The following is an 18,171-nucleotide window of genomic DNA, read 5'->3' as shown; positions in this document are numbered from 1 at the left end:
TGTGGTTCATGGCTGATTAAAGTGTCGAGTCATCAGATTTAAGGGCTCTTTTGAGAGTTTTAAAAGGGTAATGAGATGTGCAACCTTGCTGATTATCACACACCGACCAAAACTTGGCATCACCAGCCCCACCGGGTGAGAGAGAGAAGATCCTGATCATCACACCCTTATCAATGACTAATATAATTGCAACTTTTGACTCAAGAGGCTGGATTGGGCTCATAGGTGTGGGAGTTATGTACTATTTTTTCGTATCTTTCAAATGGACTTTAGCTTGCAAAGATTCAAAAGTTGTAGTAGATGATATTTTAATGGTAAGTTACAGAGTGCTTCCCTTATATTACATAATTTTGTCCCCTTAAATCTAAAATGTGCCACAAAATTTCTGTGCCACAAGCGGCACCGCACGAAATTGCATAAACATTGTTTTTAAAGAGCTTTCTAAATACTCCTCTGTCTGCCCTTAATCTAACAGATAGTCCCACCTCCAACTGACACTGTTGGTTGAGTCAATGTTGTTGTGTTGGGCTGGAATTTTTATAGCACCACAGAGATGCAGTGTATAGTTTTTGAGAAACTTTACCTAAGAATGGCTTACTTATATGTAGTATTTTCTGCATATTATTCTGGGGTAGGAAAAGGTATATTAACATAAAAAAAAGTTACACACTTAACCTTTAAAGGAATAGGTCCTCCAAAAATGAAAGTTCTTTCATTCACTCACCCTTGTGTCATTCCAAACAGTAATGATGCCATAATATAATGATTGTGTGAGGAACAGACTGAAATTTTAGTTAGTTTAGTTTATTTTACAAACTGTATTTATCCCCACAGGGCAATTAAAAGTAGTTATTCACTTATAATCTTCCCCTCCAATGAGCTGTTTACTGCTGGGACCAGATTATGAAGTCAGTGAAATAAAAATTCAACTTGTGATCCGGATCTTTTTTTGATTTGCAGACAAATCATTCATACCAGTTTTGTGAAATGGATCAAAAGATTATTTGGAAAATATTAGACTCAAAAGTTGGACATTGCTACTTTTTTCATGAACTCAAGGAGAGCTAGGGTAGGTGTCAAGATTTTCAGTGAATAATTACTTAAATTTTGGTCAGACACACAAGGGAAACACAACAACCACATGGACAAGGCAGAAGGAGAAGCAAAAAATAACTAAGATATGACCAGAGACCTGACACTGTTGTTCACACAAAACCACTATATGGCTTCAGAAGACTTGGAATCTTGGTTCTCATTTACTTTCATTATATGTAAAAGAGGTAGAGTGGATACTCTTCAAAAATGTATAATTTTTGTTCCACAGAAGAAAATCATATGGGTTTAGAGCGACGTGAGAGTGAGTAAATGATGACAGCATTTTTGGGTGAACTATCCCTTTAAGGTTTTAATGTGTTCGAGTTCAATAAAAAGTTTTACTTATTTTTAACTTAATGACATGATGAACCATATTAAACAATGCGGCTGGAATTTTTGAAGTAGCATTTTGGTTCTGTTTTAAAGGTCAATGCTCCGTGAGGTTCTCCTTGTATATGAGGTTTGTGGAAAGATATCAGTCTCAGACAGAGAAAGCTTTTCTCCAGGAACACAATGCAGACAGGCACACTCAGGCTAAATAAATTATCACAGGGCTGTTTTTAAGATTATGTGTAAATGCAGTTATCCTCCAAGCAGGAACTGAGAAGAGCCTAAACCCAGTGCCACATCAGGGAATACAACCCTCCCTCATCTCAATCCCTTTCTTCCATTCTTTTCATGTCATTTTTTCATTCTCATTTTAAATTAGAGATGTTGTTTTATTCTCATGTGTATACTAAATGTTAATGCCATTATAAATATCAGCACCACACAAGTCACAGAAGAACAATGGGAGTTAATTGATTAAACATTAAACAACAGTTAAAATGCCAGAGTGATGCCGCCAGCGTAGTCAGAGACAGTTCTCCATCTCGAGTTCTTGTGTGGCTGGTGCATTTTTTTTATTTTTTATTTTTATTTTTTGTGTGTGTGTGTGTGTGTGTGTGTGTGTGTGTGTAAGATGCAGTCTTTATAAATGAATTCTAATAGCACATAATGGTCTGTTGTTAATCATTGGCTGTGGGATGGGTTTTGCAAGGTTAACGATGGCAGAGAGAGTGTATTCTCTGTGGGCTCAGGTCCTTGGATATTTATCAATGTCAGGAAGGGCCGAGTGCAATGCTCCATGGAAACAGCAGCCATAACGGCCACAGCAACCCTAAGTGGAATAGTTACGAAGGTCTTCAGAACCATTTGTGGATCTGAAACTTCTGAAACTTGTGCTATTTTTCTATATAAATCTCTATTTTTGATGTTTTTCCTGTTCTTAGTTTTTAAAACAAGGCTTATTTTGGTGATTATTGATTATTTTGCATAAAGAAAATAAAGCCTGCATCTAGGGCCATTAAGAGTTGTTGCATTATGACATTATTCATGCACATTTTACCCCCCTAATTCTCATTGCCAGAACACACCCGGACATATTACTTTAGTATTACAATTCCCAGTGTTTTTAATGATGATTCTCATAACCTTAACACATAAATGTTTTACCAAATCATTACTATGATGTTTAAATACTTTACAGTTTAAATAATGTAGGTTTTTTTCACATTGTGGTAATGAGAATATCATAAGAATATCATAATATTTGTTTCTTTTGTTTTTGGAGTAAAATATTACCAGGGTATGTTCGTTAGAGGTTTGTGAGAATCACATTTACATTTTACCTTTATGCATTTGGTAGACACTTATCCAAACCGACTTACAGTGCAATCAAGGTATACATTTTTTTTTTCATCAGTTTGTGCAGAATCACCCGATAATTCTTTCTTTTTGTATTTTATCTTTGGTATTTTTTGCTTTTTATATATATATAGGGACAGAAGAAGATTGTACAGGTAATGGGAAGAAGAAGGGTGAACAGGTTTGGGAAATACTGTGAGCCAGATTCAAACTTACATTGTCCATATGAGCAGCATGGCTCAATGTATCAGAGCACATGCGTGACTCCAAATGTTTTAATAAAGTTACAAATTAATTACATGCTAGAGTCAGAAATGAACTAGGCCTCTGGGAAAAAATGCCACCGATAAGTGACTGTAACGATGCTCTGGCAATGACAGGCAGATGAAGACGAGATGATGTGAAGAACCCAAGTGCAGTTTAATACAAACGTGAAATCCAAAAACAGTCAATCCAAACGTGAACAAAACATAAACATGAACATGAACATGAACATGAACTTGACTAGACTTGACGAAACTTGACTTGATTACCAAACAATGTTACAACACACAATACCTGACAAAGTACCAAGGCAAACATGAGGGTATAAATACATGGACAAGTGTAACAAGACAACCAATGAACAGACAGAACTATAAACAAGATAACAAGACAATAAACCAATGAAAACAAGACACATGAACATGGAGGGATACAGGATGATCACATGACTTGACATGGAAACAGGGAATTACATGACATGACAGGGAAACAGGAAATAACATGACATGGAACACATGACTATAAAACAGGAACTAAACTTCCAAAATAAAAGACATTAACACAAAACATGAACAAAAACACATAAAACCATGACAGTGACAAAAATGCCCCATATACTGTATGCACAATGTAGGGGCAAAGAACGTTCCCATAGTGCATTCTTCTGTGTTTATCTGTTATCAAATATTACCATAACATTTGATATATTTGAGAGTACTCAATAAACATTCTAGGACCGTCTAGTTAAGGTTAGTGACCATTTTAATTTATTTATTTAATTGAAATATTTGATATAAATGGATGACACGCTGTATGTTCGGTTTTCCCCACCGCCATGTGCCCTGCACAACAGGAAACTGTGACATGAGAGAGGACGGAAGGAATAAGAAATGTGCTGGCATTTGACGTTTGGCACAACAGAGCAAATGACTACATAAATAGACCCATTTATTTCCCCTCATACTACACCACAATCTTTTGTTTGTTGTTGGAAATCAGGGCAGAGAGATGAAGAAAACTTATAAGCTGCAGCAGAACAGGATGACCTATTTATGCCTTTGTAGTGTAAAAGAATGCATTGAACATGGTGTGCTGCTCACTGTAAATGTGTCTGTAAATGTTTTTCACATTCAGGCAGAAACTGCAGAACTATCCAGGGTACAGTGGGGATCTGTGGACTCAAATATATATGTGTGAACTGAACAGCTGCTGCATTAGGACTTAACCAGTCACGGAGACATACATTAATCAGTTTCGTGTCTCTTGAAAATGAACCCTGAAGATGACCATTTTGAGGATCACTTTATTAATCCAAAAATAAATTCAAACCATCCTTGGCCTACATGTTTACCCTATGCTGACAAAGCATAATGAAACACAAAACTAAATAACTGGTTAATGTATATTATAAAACAGATAGTTGCTAATAATAAGTAGAACAGCTCTTGACTGTGTGATATTGCTTAAAGGCATAGTTTACCCAAATAAGAAGAAAAAAAATATATTTTTCTTTATTTACTCACCCTCATATTATTTTAAACCTGTATGACTTTCATTCTTCCATGAAACACAAAAAGAGATGTTAGTCAGTATGGCAGCCTTAGACACCATTTACTTTCATTGTATGGAAAAAAATATGCAATGAAAGTGAACTAACATAGTGTCTAACATCTCCTTTTGCGTTTCACACAAGAAATAATTGCATACAGGTTTGGAACAACAGGGTGACAGATGAATGATGACAGAATTTTAATTTTTGGGCGAACTACCCATTTAAAGGAATATTCTGGGTTCAACACAAGTTAAGCTCAATCAACAGTATTTGTTGCATAATGTTGATTACCACTTGACTCATCCCTCCTTTTCTTAAAAAAACAAAACAAAAAAAGAAAAAATCAAAGTCATAGTGAGGCCAATTTTTGGAGGGTTTAAAGGCAGAAATGTAAAGCTTATAATTTTTAAAAAGCATTCGTAAAAAAAACTTAATACTTCTAAGCGTTAATATTATTTGAGCTGTAAAGTTGTTTAAATCGTCATTTTTACAGTCAGAGATTTAGGGTTTACAGTGTTATGTTGTCATGGCAACAAAGTTGTAAAATTGGATACAAATTTACTCCGAAAAGGTTAGAAGTTAATTTTATCACACCAAAATCATGTTAACATGCATATTGTGTACGTCTTGTGGCTATACTTTTGAAACCGCGAGTATTTTAAAGTTTATGATTGGCCCCATTCACTTCCATTGTAGGTGCCTTGCTGTAACACAGTAATTACACTGTAATTTTTGCGGTAATCAACATTATGCCATAAATGCTGTCGATTGAGTTTAACTTGCATTGAACCCAGAATATTCCTTTAATTACCTGACCTGTCACGCTGAAATGCACTAACCTCTGGTGCAGTTTCAGATCTGTTCAAATGCTGAAGAAAGGAACTACAGTAATCTTACTGCAGAGTTTCTGAGCATTGCCTCTGGTCATTTGCCAAAAAAGAAGCCATTTATGTCAGAGCCACTGTAGCATAATTACAGTCGTCCAATCAGAATGCACCTCGGCTACTACAAAGGGAAGAGCTGTCAGTTTTTGGTGGAGCTGAAAAAGCTCAGGGCTGTGTTAGGCAAGGAGAAGCTAGTGTTGAAGCAGACAGGGTTTGTGCTCTGATTCAGTAACAGTGGTAAGAACTCATTGTGATTGCATAGGTAGCCCCCAGCCCATTTCTCATGAGCCTTCCAGGATTCCTGGTGTGCCCTTTTTCTTTCTCATTCTCACTTACTCTCTTTCTCTCCTCTCTTTTCCACACCATTCTCATGGCCTATCATCTGTGATGTATTTGAATCTGATCTATCATTTCAATGGAGGCTTAGAGGAACTGAAGTCAAGCAGAGAGACAGTAAAAGATCTAATGTCATTGTCTTTCCTTTTAATTAAGCAATTTCACACAAGTATGGCCAGAAACATACTTTATACAAGTTCTCATTCTCAGATGCGAGTTCTCTGCCAACGCATGGTTTAGTTAAACATACATAATGTGTGTTGTTGTGTTATTGTGGTGGTACAAACCACAGTTCTCAAGGGAGATAGTTACCTTCAAAAGTCTATGCCATTAAACATAGAATTTATGACTATAAATGCCCAGCAATATCCTCTACTATGCAGGAAATTAAGCATTTTGTTGCTTAAATATGTTCAGCCTTAAAAGTCCTGTAGTACTGATCTCGGCCTGAGGTAAACACAGCTGTGCTGATATTCGGTAAAAAGCATGATTGCGAGTGTGATGTAAACTAGACGTTAAAGCTCATTTGTGTCATTTTTTCAAGTCACCAAGTCAGGTATAAGTAAGCCATTTGTAGACTGATTTCACCTACAGTAAAAGTATAACACTATGGCTCTGTAGCGCTATTAAAACATTCCTCTGTTGGTTTGATCAGTACAGCAACAGTAGCTCGACCAATGGTGAAAGTTTGGGGCGGGACTATCTGTTGGAAGATGGGGCGAGTTTGAAAACATCATTTTCAAGTAATTATAAGTGCAATACAGTTCTGTTAGTGATAGAGAATACACAATTCAGCTTTAATGAGTTGAGTTACTTTCCTTTCAATGTGGACAATTCATCTGTAATCACTTCACTCCAGCTCCATTCCGTGTTTTCCATTTCCCATAACTAACTGTTCAATAATGTGTTTTTGCACACAAATGAACTACAGAGATGCAAGTTTTACATACAGAGCCCGGCGGTATGAGCAAATCTCATTGTTTTAGAGTTGCGCTGCATGGATAGATGGAAAATGGAGTGGCTCCTCAGATCTGTTCTCCCGCTGTCACACTTCAGCCTGTGATAATTAATCAGAGAGAAGAGAATGAATAAAAAGGATGGAAAAGGGGAATGAGTCATTTGCAGCTTTTTTAAATGTTATTTTTCTCAGCACTTGTTCTGTCTGGCTAGGATTGCTCTGTTCCACTGAAATGGTGATACAGTGTTATTGTTCTGGTCTCAGACATCTATTGCCAAGGTTGACACTGTCTTATTCAGAGGAATACAACAGAATGTCTTTGACACTTTTACAGTTTTCTCAATCACTTTGGCTCAATTCTTGAATGAGAATTATTTTTTTCAAAACAGTAAGTTCAAATCTCTGAACAATTTGTTTCTTGTTCACACCAGATTTGAATTTCTTATTCATTTAATCAAAGTGCACATGTTTTAGAACATGTGTGCAATAGAGGATGTACAATAGTCTACAGTTTGCACAATAACTAAATGCACATGGCTTGCTGATCAAAACTGATGAGTTGATTCTCAGTGAAATTGTCATACTCTTCACAGCTTCTAAACATTCTTTCATCTTGTGAGCCATCACATGCAAAATGATCCATTCAGTTATCAAAATCTGTCAGACATACATGTATATTCCATAAATATCTATGACATGGAATGTTTGTGATGTCTGCTAAATCTCTGGCCAGACCAACAAGAGCGACAGGATGTCCACCAAGAAGATGGGAACTTGCAGTGTTATGTACTGTGAGGAGGTACAATTTATTGTTTTTTTGTTGTTGTTTTTTTTACAGAAATACCACAGGTTTTTTCAATGTTGCTTTTCTTTTCTTTTCTTTTTTACATGGATGTCATTTTGTGGCAATTTTCTGTTCACTATATATGACTTTACATGTAAGAAATGTGTAAAAATGGACATGCACATGTAACACATTGCTATAAAAATAAATTTACTGTTTACATACAAATGTGCATATCTTTTTTCTGTGTAATACAGTATTTTACAGAATTGACTTTTCCCAGTAAACTTTTACCTACTGTTGAAATCGGTATCTAAAAAGCTCAGTGTGATACACAATAGCATTCAGCTAGACAAAACTGACATTCTTGTATAGTACAGTAAACAGTCAGTGTCAACAAAAAGTAGAACAAAAATGATTTTTTTTTATAACAAACATTTCCAGGGTTGACTGCCATGGAGAAAAAACATCTAAACATTTTGACCAGTACGGCTCACACAATGACAGAAAAAAACTTTTAATTTTGGTGGCATTGGCCAATTTACTGACACAGTAACTAGGTTCTGAAGCATGAATTAACTGTTTTGGGTGAGTTACTACATTTTGCAGCCATGCAATAGAGTTGTGATGTCCCATAAAACAGCTGTGACAATTGCACTTACAGTTTAGAGAATGTTAAGACTGTTTCAAAAATGTGCCAAAGCGATTGAGAAAAACTGTAAGACTACATAATCTATAATTGCATATCTTAAAAAAGGTACTGTGGTGCTACTATGGTATAGTAATCAAATAATATAAAATAAAATATAATGTAACTTTGATATTTACCATGCTACTCATTGATTACCAAATTGATAAACCAAGGCATTTATATGGTACTCCAAGATAATTCAAACATCATGGAATTGCCATGGGAAAATCCTGGTACGTTTCCAAAAAACATGGCATTATAAAAGGACCATGTCCAAAAACCATTGTGGTGCAAAATAATATAATTTAATTACCTTGCCATTTGTTCAAAGAGTATGCTACAACCATGGTATGTGTCCAAAAAAAACAAAAACAAAAACATGGCATTTCCATAGTACATGTGAAAAAACAATATATATAAAAAAACATGTAAAAAAAAAAAAAAAGTGCATTATCATAGTACCATGTCGAAAAAAAACATGGCTGTCCAAAAAACAAAAACACGGCAGTATTATATTGTCACGTCCAAAAAACAACAGCATTAGCATGGTGCAGTGTCCAAAAGCATGGCATTATCATGGTGCCTTGTCAAGAAAAATTAAATAAATGATTATGGTACCATATCCCAAAAAAACAAAAAACATTATCATGGTACCATATCCCAAAACAAAATTGCATTATCATGGTACCATGTCTAAAAAAAACATGGCATTATCGTGTTGCCATGTCAAAAAAACAAAACAAAAAAAACATAATTATCATGGTACCATGTGCAAAAAAAACCATGGTATTATCATGTTGCCATGTCCAAAAAAAAAAACCATGGCATTATCATAGTACAATGTCCAAAAGAAACATGGCAGTATCATGTTGTGCATGTCTAAAAAACATAGTGTCATTGTGGTTTCATGTCTAAAAAAAAAAAAAAAACATGGCATTATCATGGTGTACCATGTAAAAAAAAAGTGGTACAATGATGGTATGTATAGCATGGTACTTTTATATACCATGGTGATGGTACTGAATGATTACTATATTAATATACTAAGGTATTTACTGTACATTCTGTTCCAAGGTATATGTTGAAGAATACCATAGATTTACCATGGTGGTTGTCCAAAAACCATGGTACTGCCATGAAACATATGGCTATACTTAAAATCATTAGTTCTATTATTTTGTTGACCTTAGAGCAGCACCTATTGGCTGGATAGAAGCCAAGAGGATTGTGCTGGCATGTGTGTGTTTGGTTGTGAGTCTAAATATGTATTTGTCTCCATGTAGCATGTCAGCACTACTCCTTGGAAATTGAAGGAAAATTCCTGACCTTGATTCACAGCAAACAAAAACAAAAAACAGGCGGATTTATCGTTCAGCTGAAGTGCTAGAGCCACTCCCCACTACAACCCCCTCCCCCCCTGACAACAGCTGCGCACACGGCTGTTTGGGATGGAGAGCCTGTGTACGCTAGTTTGACAGCTTGTCAGGCTACCCCATGATAATGAATTTCAAGTGCTAGATATGCTCTCTGTAGCCAGAAGCCAGTGCATGTTCTTGGACTGTTTATGCACTAACAGGGTACTCTCTGGGAGATGATGTAGTGTGTGATTGTGTGTGTGATTGCGGCGTGTGTGTATGGATTCTTAATACAAGCTATATTTCAACTTTGATTCATACATTACAGGCTATTTTATGGTGGATTCATACTGTCATGTGACCATCTGACCAGATTTCTTGGCTGCAGAGTGTCATATATATGTCATATGTCAGTTAAATTGTGCCACGTGTCACACTTTGCTTTTGGCACGCTCTCTCTCTATCTCTATATTTCTCTCTCTCTCCTAAAGGTCAGATGAATTAGATATTTTGAGAGCTTCTGTGCTATTGAATGCTGGGATAGCATTTCTGCTATTGATTCACCACTGTAACCACCATTTTTATGTTCTCTTTCTCTCCTTCATTTCACCCCTCCACTATCTCTTCTCCTTTGTAGTGTCTTTAATTGTCTTTTCCATTTTGATTCTTATTGGTACATAACAACAATCATCCATTTGTTTCTACACATATACAGAATGTTGTGTTCAATGGAATCCATTTGTTTCCTCCTGTGTGTGCCTCCCATTTCATTTCCCTCTCCCCAGAGGAAAATTGTATAGCTCAGGAGACCTTAATTGAGTTATGTATCTCAGATGTTTCCCACAAAATTTCTTTGGAGGAATAAAAAGAAACAAATGAAACAATTGTTGACATGAAGTAAGAGTATGTAAGTAATGTGGCTAGACAGACAGACAGACAGACAGATAGGTAGATAGATACAGTTGAAGTCAGAAGTTTACATACACCTTAGCCAAATACATTTAAACTCAGTTTTTCACAATTCCTGACATTTAATTGTAGAAAACATTCCCTGTCTTAGGTCAGTTAGGATCACTACTTTATTTTAAGAGTGTGAAATGTCAGAATAATAGTCGAGAGAGTGATTTATTTCAGCTTTTATTTCTTTCATCACATTCCCAGTAGGTCAGAAGTTTACATACACCTTGTTAGTATTTGGTAGTATTGCCTTTAAATTGTTTAACTTGGGTCAAACCTTTTGGGTAGCCTTCAACAAGTTTCTCACAATAAGTTGCTGGAATTTTGGCCCATTCCTCCAGACAGAACTGGTGTAACAGTGTCAATGTAGGCCTCCTTGCTCGCACACGCTTTTTCAGTTCTGCCCACAAATTTTCTATCAGATTGAGGTCAGGGCTTTGTTATGGCCATTCCAATACCTTGACTTTGTTGTCCTTAAGCCATTTTGCCACAACTTTGGAGGTATGCTTGGGGTCATTGTCCATTTGGAACACCCATTTTCGACCGAGCTTTAACTTCTTGGCTGATGTCTTGAGATTTTGCTTCAATATATCCACATAATTTTCCTTCCTCATGATGCCATCTATTTTGTGAAGTGCACCAGACCCTTCTGTAGCAAAGCACCCCCACAACATGATGCTGCTACCCCCATGCTTCACGGTTTGGATGGTGTTCTTCGGCTTACAAGCCTCACCCTTTTCCCTCCAAACATAACGATGGACATTATGGCCAAACAGTTAGATTTTTGTTTCATCAGACCAGATGAAATTTCTAAAAAAAGTAAGATCTTTGTTCCCATATGCACTTGCAAACTGTAGTCTGGCTTTTTTATGATGGTTTTGGAGCAGTGGCTTCTTCCTTGCAGAGCAGTCTTTCAGGTTATGTCGATATAGGACTCGCTTTACTGTGGATATAGATACTTGTCTACCTGTTTCCCTCAGCAACTTCACAAGGTCCTTTGCTGTTGTTCTGGGATTGATTTGCACTTTTCGCACCAAACTACGTTCATCTCTAGGAGACAGAATGCATCTCCTCCTGAGTGGTATGATGGCTGGGTGGTCCCATGGTGTTTATACTTGCGTACTATTGTTTGTACTGATGAACGTGGTACCTTCTGGCATTTGTAAATTGCTCCCAAGGATGAACCAGACTTGTGGAGGTCCATGACTGTTTTTCTGAGGTCTTGGCTGATTTCTTTTGATTTTCTCATGATGTCAAGCAAAGAGGCACTGAGTTTGAAGGTAGGCCTTAAAATACATCCATAGGTACACCTCCAATTGACTCCAATTAGCCTATCAGAATCTAATTGCCTAAAGGCTTGACATCATTTTCTGTAATTTTCCAAGCTGCGTTAAGGCACAGTTAACTTAGTGTTTGTAAACTTCTGACCCACTGGAATTGTGATATAGTCAATTAAAAGTGAAACAATCTGTCTGTAAACAATTGTTGAAAAAATTACTTGTGTCATGCACAAGGTAGATGTCCTAAACAACTTGCCAAAACTATGGTTTGCTAATATGAAATCTGTGGAGTAGTTAAAAAATGTATTTTAATGACTTCAACCTAAGTGTGTGTAAACTTCTGACTTCAACTGTAGATAGATAGATAGATAGATAGATAGATAGATAGATAGATAAGAGTGATGTATTAATATATAGATTGATAAATAGATGACAGGAAGAAAGTTTAAAAAGCTACACTTCTGGAGGTAGAGAAGGAAGTAAGGAAGGAAGGAAGGAAGGACAGAAGAAAGAAAAAGAAAGAAAGAAAGAAAGAAATTAGAAATAATTGAATTTGAACTGAACTGATTTTGACTGAACCAGAATTGGGAAACACTGGTTTAGGTCATTCGTTTTTTTATTTTTTTTTTATTAGTAGATCACCAGGGTTTTCCTCAAGTTAAAATCTAACAAGTACACTTAGAGGGATAGTTCACCCAAAAATTAAAATTCATTCATTATTTACTCACCCTCGTGTTGTTCTAAACCAAGACTTTCTTTTTTTTCTTTTTTACCTTGAACGGCCCATTTCACACTCTCATGAATGCACACAGGAGAGCAATGATCGGTCAAGATTTTCACTAAATAAACATTTAGATTTCGGTTTGTTTCTCACCTAACCTTATCGTATGCCTTCAGAACAAGGCATGAGTCACAATGAATAATTTGTTAGACTTCTGAATTATACTTCTGTGTCTTTTTGAAGCTTGAAGAGGTGGTCACCATCCATTGCCATTGTATGACATCACTGAGCAGATTTGTTTTTTGTTTTGTTTTTTGTGTTTTTTTGTTTTTTGTTTTTGTTTTGTTTTTAATTCTCCCTTTGAGTACCAAAAAAGAAAGTCATATTGGTATAGAACAAAAGGAGGGTGAGTAAATAATTAATTAATTTTCATTTTCTTCATTTGCTCTCCATTTAATCTCATTGGTGTCTATGTAAGATTTTAAAGATATCTTATCTGTGATCTTTCTTTACTTTGAGATCCCACCTGCCCTCACCCAGATCATATCTCCTCTGTTTTATGTCAGTCTGACTATTCGTTTTCTTTCATTCGAATTCTCACCTGCTTTATTCCATAATGTTTATGTTCTCACACTGTTTTTCTATCTTCCTCTCTCATTTTTGGCTTTTTTCTCTCCTATTTTTCTCTACAGCCTCTCTGGAGAGTTCGCCATAACCTGAGTATTCCTGGAAACCCGCCATTCCTCTGTCAGTCTTCTCCGATGTTCACAGCACACACCAGACTCTTAGCCCCTGCAGTCTTCCTTCAAGCCACTTCTTTTAAAACTCCATAACCTTAAGGTCCAGCCCACCCCTGAACAAAAATAATCCTAAAAATGGATCCAACTTTTCTTTAATGCTCTTTACAGCATATCAACCCTTCAAGAATTAAATGGACTACTGATGTTCTTGATTGGATGATGTGAAAGACTGCTGAATTATCTTTGTTGTTGTGCATAATATCCAGAAATGTCGCACTTTAACCTTTCTTCCTGTCATCCATCTATCTATCTATCTATCTATCTATCTGTCTATCTATCTCTGTTGTTTGCTCTCCATCTCTATTTACACTAATTGAAGAGCAGCATAAGGACTCCGCCCTTTGCACGTCTGAATATTGCTTGTCTCTTCCTCTCTCTTAGTATAATGTAAACCGTCTGGTTGGCTTTCTTTGTGTGTTGTCTTTTTGTCTCTATAGTATGTCCCTGAGTTGAATTCCCTCTTCATTTGTCAAAAGCAGAACCCATTATAATGTATCCCTTAACCTGAACTGCACTGTGACTGTGACCAGGTCTCTTCAAAAGACAAGCCCACCCTTACACAGGGAGGTGCGTTCCATCTCTGAATCCTTCTTTCATCGCCGGACCAAACACATTATACCCTCATCTCTTGATCCGGAGTCAGTCTGGGGGTTCGACTCATGGTGGAGTTAAATTAGAAGACCAGATGAAGCAACTGAGCTTAGAGCCGTGAAACCGCAAAGCATCAAAAATGGGAGTGGAATTTTCATTTTCAGGAAAGAAAGCAGAAGAAAAAGAACAGATGAAATGCTATGCCGAAGATCACCCTGTCTCATTCTGCTGTTGTGAAAAGACAAGGCAAGAAAGGAAATGAATATTTTAGGCATGAAATTGCATTATTGAATGTGTAAGAGATGGAGCATTATTTTTGAGGAAAAAAGGATGCAAGATGCCGGTCATGAGCCTTGAACTTTCCATTCACTGTATCTTTTAGATATCCACACAAAGGCATCACTGTTAATATGCCATGGCCATTCACTGTTACCTTTTTAACTCTGAAGCACATTGAAGTACTAAATCAAATGAACTGTGTCTATGTACCCTTTGATCATTGTCACCTTTGTATAAAACCTCCATTAGTTACAAGAGCCTCAAGCGTCAACATGGAGAGTTACCACAATTGTAGCATGACATCGCAATATCACACATCTACCACAAAGGCACCAGCATACAGTAGTCGCCAACAAAGATCCATGACAGTGCAGATCGGCCATTGATTAACTGGGGAAACTCCATTTGTTTTGAGGGCTACAGTAACAGGTTACATGCTGCTGTTCATGGCATCTGGCCTTGCCGTATGATGGAAGGTTTGCCTTACAAGATGCTTTAGACTGGAATCAGATCCGAAAATTAAGTGGTATCGATTAGACCTTGTCGATTAGATCTCGTATTGGCTCTTGTCTGGCACACAGGATGGAGTCAATATGGAGAATCTGGGGAAAAGCATGTTCCAATTAAAAAAAACTAGCTACCATTTTATGCCTTTGTGGGGCCTTGGTGGTTTTTTATCACCTACAGGGCTGAACACCAGTAGCTCTAGATGACCGAAGGAACTTGTGAAGGGCTGAGAGAGTGAAAATAGAAATGGTCATTGGTTTTATAGCTGATAAACTAGTATAGATCTCACTGTATTGGGAATTCAGGTTTATTTGTACTTTAGAAAGAGACTTTAAAAGGAAATCTTAATCATGATTTGGGTTACAATTTATTTTAATGTGTCCTTGTTGCAGTGTAATTACACAGGTAATGACTAATTATTACTAATTAACAACATGTACTTACTATAGGTTTAGGGTTAGGGTAAGGGTTTGGTTTAGGGTTAGTTGCTTGTAATTATGCATAATTGACTGTTATTACTATAGTAAATTAATGTAATATGTGTAACAAGGACACATTAAAATAAAGTGTTACCATGATTTGATGTTTGCCTAAAAGGGGTTTGTCTTGTATTGATAATTTAGATGAGCCATAATTGGGAGTGAAATAAATTAAATAAGCTACTTTAAATCTACTCTAAATGACATTGAATAAGAGTTTGTTTTTGTTCTCTTCTTGGAGATTAGATTATTAGGGTTTGATGCCGAGATATTCACCCTAGAGGGGTTTGTTTTTTATTTGAACTTTATGAGACCATTACACAGTACATTAACTACAGACTTCAAGTCAATCCGAATTGCTCAGCAAAAACTGAATAGCAACACATTGTCGATTTAGACTCTTAGTTTGCCTTGGGGCATTTTTGTTATTTTCTAAGAAAAGTGCATAGATGTTATGGGATTATTTACTTTTTGAATTATAACATTTTATAGCATATACTACAAAATAGTAGAACTGTGCAATACACTAAAGCGGTAAAAAATAAATAAAAATTTGATAATCACATAAAAAAGATGGTAGCAGTTTACATTAAGGTTCTATACATGAACATTAGTTAATGCATTAGGTATCATGAACTTACAAAGAAATTTATTTTTTCAGCATTTATTAATTTTGGTTAATGGTAATTAATTAAAATATGATTGTTCTTTGTTTATGTTAGTTCATATTGCATTTACTAATGTTAGCAAATACAACTTTTAATGTGAAAAATATATGTAGAAATGAACGTTAACCAAGATTATTAAATGTCATAAAAGTATTCTTCACTGTTAGTACGTTAACTACTGCATTAACTAATGTTAGCAAATCCAACCTTATTGTAAAGTGTTACCAAAAATATATACAGTATAGTTGTTATATGTACAGTATATATATATATAACGTTCTTTAAAACAAAGTGTCAAGGTGGGGGAAAAAACAATGATTCTCATGAGTCTGCAGAATTAGACTTTTTAAAAAAAAAAAAAAAAAAGCAAAATATCACCCACAAAAAACAGTAGAAAGAGGCAAACACAAAGAGTTTGGTCCTTCAGATATTCTCAAATGATATTAGTCCACATAATGTCCACACTGTCACAAAGGATGTTCTTTGATCTTGAAGAGGCTTGACCTTGGAATATAAACAGGCAAATAAACAGCAATTAATACACAATTGTACAAAAATAATTAAGGACTGGCCATGAGAGGTACTCTACTGAGGGTTCATTCCCCTCCCTGTCTGTGAGATTTGCCTTGAAATTCAATTAGGTTCCAAAATGTATTTGAGGAGAATAGGAATACTGATCTTAGATAAGTATCAGTCTGCCAATGTAGTTGTCTGCCAATGTCGATATAATATAGAAACTTGTGTTAGATTGGCATTCTTATCCTGGAAAGTTGTACATTTTGACTGTAGAGCTGAGGAACTGAGTTTAGAGAAATTGATTATTTATGTCTACACCTTTACTGATGTTCTTCATGTCAGTTTTATCTGTAAAAGAACAGAGAATCTTGGAGCTCTGGACACCACCACTGCACACAAATCATGTGAAAGTTTTAGCCTCACTCGAGAGCTGCACAAAGTACTCATGTCAGAACATATAATGTATGTACATTATTCATGCACTGATGCACACAGAAATACTGAGGATATTTATTTCCCTGTTTACACATATGCTGTATTGGTGCATTCATACAAACATTTAAATAAAATGTATTAAGCTAAATCTAAACAATGTCCATTGATATTACTTTACACCCTTACAGCGCAACTGAAAATGTATGATTTTTTGGACAATGCGGGCATGTTTTTATTATTATTATTATTATTATTATTATTATTATTAATGTTGACATTTATTTTCTGATGTTTTGCATTAGGCAGGCATGCAGACCAAACTGTCAGAGCCCTTTCTTTTAGTAATAATAACAAATATATTAATATAACAAGTACATTTTCTGTGTCTTATTGAACCCAAAAGCCATACTATTCAGATGCTTAACTAATGGAGGAGGAGAGCCACAGCTGTGGTCTTTATATCAGGTGATCATGTCTAATGTGATAGACTCTTCCATATAAATAAGAGTTTCTCAACCTTTTTGGAATTCAGCTAAAGTTTCTCAACCTTTTTTGGACTGCAACCAATTTTTTAGGTTTTTAGGCAGCCCTGACATCCCATCCCACCCCCACCCCCACCCACCCTAGTAACAGAATTTAGCATATATTTTTGGATCTCAAAGGCATAATTGCATAACTTGTCAAATATGTTCTCAAGAATAACTATATATTTTACTATTCCACTCTTAGGAGAAAAGGTTCTATATAGAACCCAAAAGGATTCATATTTGGATGGCTTCTTCAGCTTTCATCTGCTTCTGTTAGGGGTCACCACAGCAGAACATCTGTGATCTGCATATTTGATCTGGCATAGATTTTACACCGGATGCCCTTCCTGACACAACTGCCAGTGGCTGGGGGACTCTCACTCACACCTATGGGGCTATTTTTTTTAGAATCTACAATTCACTTAACCTGCATGTTTTTGGACTTGTGGGGGAAACCCACACAAACACGGGGAGAACATGCAAACTCCACACAAAAAGGCCCAGTTGAGCCAGGACTCAAACCCAGGACCTTCTTCCTGTGAGACAACAGTGCTAACCACTGAGCCACCGTCTAATATTTAAATTTCGTTTTTATTTCATTACCAGAATAAAGTTTAATAGATATGTTAATTAAAAAGTTCATATGCAAATAGGCTGCAGAAAGGATTACTTTTTTGAAAATCTTTGAAAATAGAACCTTTTTCGCTTAAAGGGTTCTTTGGAGCTGAGTAAAGCCCCCCTAGGGTTCAGTATAGAACCCCAAAGAACCTTTTTCCTTTGTTCTACTCTTTAGTTAGTTGTATTGT

The 18,171-nt window shown here is 36.1% G+C and overlaps 1 protein-coding gene across 2 annotated transcripts in view; it reads left to right on the top strand.

Annotated features, from left to right (window-relative positions):
* The window catches only part of samd12 (sterile alpha motif domain containing 12), a 150,686-nt gene extending 133,529 nt beyond the window's left edge, over positions 1-17,157 (top strand). For both annotated transcript variants that reach the window (XM_051671620.1, XM_051671619.1), the window contains exon 5: positions 13,256-17,157. In XM_051671620.1, the coding sequence (XP_051527580.1) occupies positions 13,256-13,278 (23 nt within the window). In that variant the 3' untranslated portion in view covers positions 13,279-17,157. The remainder of the gene's footprint in view (positions 1-13,255) is intronic.
* Positions 17,158-18,171: the final 1,014 nt, after the last annotated feature.

Source organism: Myxocyprinus asiaticus, chromosome 34 (genome assembly GCF_019703515.2).
Source record: "Myxocyprinus asiaticus isolate MX2 ecotype Aquarium Trade chromosome 34, UBuf_Myxa_2, whole genome shotgun sequence".
Classification (NCBI taxonomy): Eukaryota; Metazoa; Chordata; class Actinopteri; order Cypriniformes; family Catostomidae; genus Myxocyprinus; species Myxocyprinus asiaticus.
This window is presented reverse-complemented; position numbering and strand designations above follow the sequence as displayed.